Source organism: Seriola lalandi, unplaced genomic scaffold, assembly GCF_002814215.2.
Source record: "Seriola lalandi dorsalis isolate HSWRI2012SDOR001 ecotype SW California unplaced genomic scaffold, Sedor1 jcf7180002054408, whole genome shotgun sequence".
NCBI lineage: Eukaryota > Metazoa > Chordata > Actinopteri > Carangiformes > Carangidae > Seriola > Seriola lalandi.
In genome coordinates, this window is record NW_019524961.1 from 1,652,762 (window position 1) to 1,662,074 (window position 9,313).

At 39.0% G+C, this 9,313-nt stretch overlaps 1 protein-coding gene across 4 annotated transcripts in view; it reads right to left on the reverse strand.

Moving 5' to 3' along the window:
• akap9 (A kinase (PRKA) anchor protein 9) overlaps positions 1 to 5,090 on the reverse strand; it is a 65,394-nt gene extending 60,304 nt beyond the window's left edge. For all 4 annotated transcript variants that reach the window (XM_023409842.2, XM_023409841.2, XM_023409844.2 and 1 more), the window contains exon 1: positions 4,871 to 5,090. In XM_023409842.2, the coding sequence (XP_023265610.1) occupies positions 4,871 to 4,918 (48 nt within the window). In that variant the 5' untranslated portion in view covers positions 4,919 to 5,090. The remainder of the gene's footprint in view (positions 1 to 4,870) is intronic.
• Positions 5,091 to 9,313: the final 4,223 nt, after the last annotated feature.

Genomic DNA, 9,313 nt, shown 5'->3' on the forward strand with positions numbered 1-9,313 from the left:
CTCAATATGTGCATATTTGGGCTGAACAATGAATCAATAAAATATCAAAATTTATATTATGGCCAAATGCAATATCCAAATCACAAGCGCTCTAATTTTTTGATGAAGGTAAAATGTGTACCATTATAAATGGTACGTTGTGCTACAGAGATTCCTCGGCCTACAAATCATATTTTCAAGATGTAAGGGACACTGAGGTTTGGTACAGTCGTTTTTTGAAATATTTTTTCTGTGAAAATAAAAAGCAAAAATTACAATTCCCACTAGAATTGTGCATTATCAGAAAAGCAATATTTGTCAAAATAATCACGATTTTTTTTTTTTTTTTTTTGCATATTGTGCAGCCCTACTGCATGTTGCCAATAAATGGTGAGTTAAACTTGGTAACAAGGAAAAAAACCCCAAAAGAACAAAAACAAAAAAAGGCACTGTGTACATTACATTGAAGCAATGCAATGCAGAAACACATGCACAGCAGAGGAGGTTGTTTTGTAATCTAAAAATCACGATAAGTCTCCCTGATTAACTTTTAGACATTTTTGTTTTCATTGTTGAAACAACTGGAAGTTCCTTAGCAGACCCACAATTCACCTTTGTTTCTCACTAAAATAAACTCTTTTTCACGATCTTACATGCCTTTGCTTTGTCATGAACTCCAAGCAACAATCATTGTCAAGTATCTTAATAGCTTCTGCAGAGGATTATTGAGGTGCCTGTGCACCATCATCCTCCTAATGACAGGAGCCACAGTCTCCTTCCCAACCCCAGAGACGACAGAGTCCAGCAAGCAACAAAGAAATGTCTCTGGAGAAGGCTGCTCCTCTAAGCTGCAAAAAGCAGTGCTTTACAGGCACACCTTCATGGTAAAAGAACAAAGACAGAAACTCTCTCTCTCTCTCTCTTTCCCTCTTATTTTCATCCCTGTTTGATGGGTCTTTTAGAGAACAAAACTTGCCTTTTCCTGTACAACAGCACAGCACTGGCATGAATCATGAATCATAAAATATTTTCTCTATTAAAATGATCTAGTTCCAGGCTCAGTAACTGGGTTCAAATCTAGGCTATAAGATGATTTTTGCATGTCCTCACCCTCAACCATTGTAGTTTGTTCAAATTACATTATACATTTCCATCCATAACAAACTGCAGCCGATGTGGAACACAGTCATGACTGAACACTTTCAAGCTTCTGAACTGACAAACCAGACGGGCATAAAAATTGTAGCGTGTGACCGAATAAACCAAAACGAAAGACTGAACAAACTGTAAAAACCATTCTGGTCCCAGGAGTTAAATCTGAACAAAGCAAACTATTGGCTTTAAGCTATTATGAATGAGCTATTTTGTGCAAACAGATACAAGTTCTGATTTGAAAACATTTTCTCTCATACTGACAGTAAAGCCCAGACAGCCTCTTACATGGTATGATTTAAGTACATTAGTTATCAGTTATGGTGAGCAACAGCATCTTCAGATTACATCTATACTTTCCTGCATATAGAGCTCTCTGCAAGATGCTGGCTGTTACAATATTTTACAAGACTTTGTAAATATCAAAGGAGGGTAAAGTGCTCCCCTCAGTCATCAGGACTGTTTATAGAACTGCACAGAAAATTCACTTCAGTCATCATCCAGGCTGTAGCTAATTAAAACTGGGCAGCTGTTAGACCATCACATTCAATTAATCACCTGGCAATCCCTTCTCAAGCAGCACAGAATGCCAAAATCAGGGTTTCAGAAGTATTCAGTGTTTTGTTGTTGTATTACAGGTGATAAAGACTGTAGCCCAAAAGTAAAACTCTCCATCATTCAAGCCAGTTAATAAGCCAAGATGGTCATAGTCCATTCATCACACAGAGCGATGCAGAGTATGTTCATGCTTAGTCACTTGAAGGATTAACTATTCAGGCCTCAGCTAAGTAGATCAACTTGTACCTTTGCTGTCCTCAAAACCTCTAACGGTGTCCGACAGTGACACTGACCTTTAGGCTATTTGGAAACCCTGAGAAAATCTACTTGTATTCTACTTGTACTATAAAAATGTTTGTTTGAGGCTATAACATATTGCAGTTTGGTTCGTAAGTTATGTCAGTAAGTGTCTTTTCAGCATCACAGTTGGTTGTCAGAAGCATTACAGAAGCATTACATATTACACATCAGATATTATCATATCCTCATTTTGCAGGAGGATAGCCAGTTCTGCATAGATACAAAGTAAGCACATCAACCCATGATCATAATGGCAGAAGCTATACTAACATATTTTTTATCTGTGCCCGGTAGACACATCAGAGAAGCAGCAAATAAGCATGCAATTCTCCGTGAGTCATGTCTGCATCCCTTGGGCCAAATCAAGCAAACACTGCAGTGCCCTCCCTCTGAGCCTGAAAATGCAGCAACAGCAAATGGACAGGCCCACTTTAATCCCCGAAGTGACATTAAATATCAGCGCTGCTCAACATACAGAGTGTGATGGACTGATCTATAGACAAAAATAAGCAAACATCTCAACCTTAACTTGTGACATTCAGATGAAACGCCCCCTTGATAAAATGTAACTGCTAACGACGCAGACAATGTTACACATTTTCTTCCTATGAGTGGCATTATACAGTGACTTCATACTTAGTTGAAGCAAGCATGTCAAGCATATTGGTGAAAAAATATCAAGACGAGAGAGCGTCAAAGTCACAAACTTCCCCCTTGGTGATTGTAAAAGGTACCATACGGTATCGGAGCCTGTGAGTTCTTTTGACTTAACACAAAATCTAACACCATCTTACACCAATCATCATTGCAGTGATGGGTGCTTTTAAAGAGCAGAGAGAGTCTCCAAAAACTCAGGGGAGCCGGTAAGGCACTTGTTAATACGTTCCAAGAGAAAAGTGAAAAGAACAATACATCTGCAGCTAATGTCTTGGAACAATAGCTTGTAAACACCAGCCCACAATTTGTGCTTTGCTCATTGTCTGGTATGACTCAATAAGCACTTGCTTGGGACAGACATCATTTCAAGCACGCTATACAATAGATGTCTGACAGTTTTAACTTCACTCAAGACATTAACATGGATGCTTCCTACACCTGAAACAAAAACCACCCAGTCACTGTCAGTAGATTTTGCTTCTGTTTATCAAACAATCACAGCAGCTGTTCTACAAAAGTCATATTTGTTCTGAAATATCACCAAAATCAATTTCTGTAAAAAAAAGAAAAGAAAAAAGAAAAAAAAGAATTTGAGGCAGAAGATGCAGACTCATTATTTATTTTAGATTTTAAACAAGTTTTCTTAAATTTTGGAAGAGCTAAAGAAGGTGATGTCACATCATCATCCAAACACTCCCATTGCTTGCTAATCGACTCCATCAGCTTGGATTAAATCTAAGTTTGCAGGATCCAGCCAGAGTTTGGGAGCCGAGAATAAAAAATAATATCTCGGATATCCCTGCAAGCCATTATCAACGTGTTATTCAGTGAAATTACTTGTGTAGTTTCTCCTTTGCATGTGACAACATGGTGACACGGTGCTGTGAAGAAAACAGCGGTGAAATCCCCCTGCAGTACAGAGGGGCCTTTTATAAACCAAAATGCCAAAGCCATAACCAGGGAGATAGTCTTTCTTAAGGTCTCTCCCACTGTGCAAACCTAAAAGCCAGAGCACCAGGACCGCTGTGAATCCAGGAGAGACCAAATGACACACCTGACACAGCATATTAGATGCTTCTCTGCAGTGAACTGTAGCACCTTTTGAAGTCAGGAGTTTCAACACCAACTCTTATTATAATGTCTGTGAATGCATAAGGTTTATAGAAAATCACTGCTGGACAAAATGTGTAATTTGGAGAGTAAGGAATAGTTAATAACAGTGGTGACAAGTACTTGTGTTAAAAATAAAGTGATCACGATTAATTCTTCAATAATTAGATTTTACACTGATCATAACATTTTTTATTTAATCCCCCTCTCTGCTGTACACATGGTTGATCCTATTAGCCACATGTCTTCAGGGTGTATTATAAAAAGGTACATCTATCTATTATATGACCAAAGGGAGGTTGGCACATCACACACTGCTCGGAATAATTCATACCCATGATGTTTGATTAAACAATTATCAATAACACTGCTACAAGGTCATGCAACACCTCACAAGTCAAAGCTACAGTATAAGTGCATAGCTCAGACAGAGCAGTCTGCCATTTATTTCATTGTCATTTATTACACCAAACAACGCTAATTTCTGTGACAAAATAAAAATCCAGGTTTACAAGGCAACATCAGAGCCACCATTACCCTACTCTGTAGCATGAGTTGGTGGATGGCTAGGAGGGTGAAAAGGTGTGAAGGGGTGTTGTCCTGACCTAAATCTTGATGCTTCTTATTGATAACGCCAATGGTAGCACAAGACTGGCATGTGGGGCAACGTTTGTTCTAGCTAGTGGGGATATGTCCTGTAAATCCTGTTCCACCAGCCTGTCAGTCTCACTTTAGCTGGGGTTTATAAGCCTTTGACAACGATGTGGCGGCTTGACTTGAGATTAAAGTTAGCATTGCGTGCAGACTCCTACACGTCACTTTCAGAAAAGTAATAGGCAGCACTGTAGTAACGTTTCAGACATGCAGCATGACAAAGGAGGTTGTGGCTAGCTGTAGCAAGCCAGCCGCCGGCTGTCAGAGCGGGGCGCATGTTTGCTGGGACTGACAGCTGAGAGGGGGTTATGAAGGGAAGGGGGAGGGGGAGGGAGGGTAAGAAAACAGCTGACAGCCCCAGCTGTGAGAAAATAAGTTGTCAACAACATGAAGTTACTTCTTTACAGCCGTAATAGCAGTGTTACTGAGTTAAGCTAACACCAGAGACAGAGAGTCCTACCTTTGCTTTGCCGGCCTCCAGCTTCTTTTGCCTCTCCTCGTCTTCCATCACCTCTGTCCCTGTGGCGAAAACAAGACGGAAGCTGCTTCATACGAAATATCAGCGAGAGAAAACTATTAAGCCAGCGGTTAAATGTCTGTCCGGCTAACAGCTCGCTGTCAGAGACTTCCACCCGCTTTTTACTAGCTGCTGTCTCCTTGTTGGTAGTCCGCCGCCATGTTTTCCACGTAAACATGAGACTCAACTATGATGACGTCGTGTAGGTGCCTTCACGGCCACGCCCACTGTCATTCCACTAATGGTGCCTTCAGGATCCGTAATAAATGTCGGAATTTGCTGTCCAAGTATGTTTGTGCCATGGATGTACTATAGACACACCTGTCTATATAAAGGTATATCAAAGCAAAAACCAAGCCATGAGGTGGAAGGGACTCTCTGCAGAACTCAGAGACAAAACTCCGTTGAGGCAAATATCTGGGGAAGTCTACATAAATATCTGCTGCAATGAAGGTTTCCAGGGTCTGAATACTTCGTCTGCCAATGTGATATTTCATTTTTTCCTTTATAATAAATTTGAAAAAATTAAAGGGGTCTGAACACTTTCTTTGAATGAACTGTAAGAGCAGAACTAATTATAACCACTTTACATGCTATTAAGTAGTTTAATGTATAACAATCCACCATGTTATAAAAGCTCATAATACTGTGTGTAAAATCTTTATATAGTTACAGGCATGGCAGAATCCCTACATGTCATAGTTGATGTACAGCAATTTTGTTAATGATCATCAATAATCAACATATCTTATTACCATTTTCATAATGTCATAAATTTCCCTGTATTATATTCAGTCTGAATTCTGCTTAAAACGTCTGCACAGTTTCTATGGTAACGCGGGGAGAGGTTGTCTGAGCTGTCCCAGTTGAGACTAAACACCAAATATTTTCATTTCAAAGCTGTTTTTTCTCCTAATATAGGCTTCATCCATCACCTCATATTTTGCAGCACAACAGTTGACTGGGTTATTCTGGGTATGTTTCACACAATAGTGCAATTTACTTCCTTAAAGAGGAAACATTTGAGCTGTCTCAGCTGAAAGGGACAGCAGGTAACATGAGAGCCTGGCATCAGTTTCTAGGACAGATGGGGGGTGATAAAGGAAAGGATGACCAATATTTTACTTACAGACTCCATGTGGAAGTGATCTGAGTCTTCAAATAGTTCACATCTGATTAAAACAGGATGTGATGATGCATTGTCTCTTGTTGTAAGCGAAGTTGAATCTGCTCTGCGGACATTTCCAGGACACAGTTTACAGTATACAGCAGTGATAAACTAAACTGACACTCAGACTGAATTGTTTTCATAAATTCATTATTTTATATTAATCACTGAAATAATGGGTGATGTGGGCTGCAATTCAGAAAACAGGGCCATAGCAGGATTTTAGAAAGGCTGTTGTAATTTTTCTGTCTCGTTTACTTAATTTGTGCATCTTTGTTTTAATTGCTTTGTTTTTTGCAAAGCGTAAAACAAACATGATAGCCTAGACAAACTCTGTCTCCACATTGTCTGGAATATTATTCTGGTGGTGAGTTAAAACCCTTTCTTATGTGTTTTTTTTTTTTTTTTTTTTTTACTAAAAACGAATTAAAGATCTTCAGTCTATAATACACACAGCTCATGCAATGTGTTCTTGTAGGATGTAAAGTCCCTCTCAGGTTGTTACAAACAACTACATTTACAGAAAAAAATTTAAAAAATTGTCCTCAATTTTAAAAAGCCCTGGTTATTGTCCAAACATCTTTAAATTAAAGTATTCTGCTTCCTTGTGGCTCAACATGATTTCTATAAAATATTAAATTCTCAAAGAAAACCTGCTAAATTCACAAGTTCCCAAAATGTGAACCTTTCTATTCTGCTTCTTAAATTGCTGATTGGAAACATACCAGCAGCAGCAGGAGAGGATGCTCTGTGTCTTCGGCTGACTGGAGCTGAACAGCTTATCGTCTGGCAGATCTTGAATTCCACCCATCTTCTTTTGGACATTCTTACCTGTTTGAGCCCACCTGTGAGCACTCGCTGTTTGTGCAACAAAGTCTGCAGGAACCACTGAGCATTGGAAAGCTTCGTCAGTTTCTGAATTATTGATTCACCGAAGGAGTCCTGTGTCAGCAGTTAACCAAGAAACTTTACCAAGTAGACCCCAACAAATGGATCAGGACAGGATAACATGTAATATTAAAAACACAACAGCAGTGAACTGTGCATCAGGAAAGGACTTGCTCCTCCAGGCCACAGCACAAGCTTGAAGCTCAGCGGTGACACCTGGGGCTGAGGCCTGGTCTCAGCTGCTGCCCTTGACAGCCGATACCATGGCCTCCATCCAACCACCGGAGCTTTGCATGCCTCCTCTGTGGGAGAGTGGAAGTCAGTCTGATGGCAGCCACGGCTCCTATTTAACAACAGAAAATAACTCACCAATTTAGCTCAATTTTTTTTTTTTGCAGGTTTAAAATCAGTTGAATTGACAGCCTTTTACTTTACTTTAAGTCATTAGCAGTATAAACACTGTTTGAAATGAGATGGGTGTCTGCAACAGAGAGAATGGCAGCCTTATCGTTTCAAAACAACTTCCACATTCGACCAGGATTTTATACAAATGCCCCTAAACACTATAAATTTGAATCAACAGCCATCTAAGGTTTCAACATAAAGCAAAGAACAAAACAGGAATTGATTTTGTATGTTTGGATAATGCATTAAGACTGAGTTGGCTGTTCACAGTAGAATCATTAAGTTGACCAGTTATTTCAAGAAAGCCTTTGAGATGAGAAAAAAACTCATTATATGATGAACTTTTGCAGCATTTATGTTCTTTCTTTTCCTCTTCGTTGTAAAATGTACTTTGAATTTCTGATGTAAATATTTGAAAGAATATAGACTTGCATATAATGTTGCAGTAGATGAACTGATACCATGCGGCATGGGCCAAATGTTCGGCATGACACAGAAATAACTGGCCTTATTAGACTGCATTAGGTTTAGTTAGAGTGGCCATGGGCTCTGATTCGCTCCCTCTCGTTAATGTACAATCAAATTCAACTGCAACTTTCTCCGTCTTTTCCACTTCTCCCCTCTCATCATTTGCCCTATACTAAAAATTATTTAACAGGCAGCAGCGTAGGCCATAAGAGTTCCTCCCAATCACATCATTATGCAAATACAGTCAAAAGTGCTTTGGACAAGTGTGAGAAAAAAGTAACTGCATGAATAAATGGAAAATAAACGGTGTCCTGTTGATGACTGAGACAAAACAAAATTGACTCTTTTCAGCCTGTCATGAACGGAGCTGATTTGTCTAATACACAATCTTATAGCAGCGGAGTGAAAATCAATTTGCATAATGACGGTATCACTGTGTTGTATTAAAATATTCATAAGTGGTGGGACTCATCGTTAAAGAGATGGTAATGGGTCAGCAGGTCTGTCACTGTCATGCTGTGAGCCACAACACATGGTAAATGGTCTCTTGTATCCCATGGGCATACGATAACATCTGCTGTATGATAATGTCTGCCACAAAATTGAGTTTTAATGTCTGTAACTCGCAGTCTAATTTAGGCTACTCTACAAGTTTGTATTTTTTGTCATTGTGCAAAGCATTAAACTTGCCAGGTGTGATAATGGATATGGACTAAAAAAAGCCATTGCACTCTGAGGGTTTTGTAAGTGACTGAATACGTATTTACAGTGCACATTCTGTGCAAATGAACACAGGGTTGTAGCTACCGCTGAAAACACAGAGGTCTTGCCCTTTATATTGTTTCTGGGAATTCCTCTAATGACATACACATTTCATAGTTTACAGAATACAGCATTTCATAGATTCATTTTAGACAAATGTTCGACAAAAATTGTGAAATTAAATTCAAATATAATGCAGGGATTCTCACTAGAACAACACCCTGGCATTGAACATTCATAGCATCCATCATAGAGATTCAATGTAAAGAAAACGTTATTAAACACTTGAATTGGTTGACTTAATTAATACTACTTATAAATGTAATTTATTAATTTGGCTAATCAACAAAGTGGGACTATAATTTCTAAAATCCTGCTTAAATAGCTGCAACTTCATCACTGTGATGTATTGACCTGAATGAACATAACAAAATTAATGTGATCAGTGTCAAAAAATAACCCATCGATTCAAACGGCATCTTAATCCAAATGTTTCAGATTTTTATCATCAGTTTATGGTTACGTCATAGTCTCAGGTAGAGACGTGCAGCCTCCACATTTAAGCCCTTTTCCTCTCTCTAGTGGTTGGAAATGAAACTCCTTCTTAACTCCATAACGCTAGATGGCGGTAATTAGCGACAAACTTCACGTTGGGGGTCAAATTTCACGTTTCCGCTCTGGTCTGTCAAGGCAAA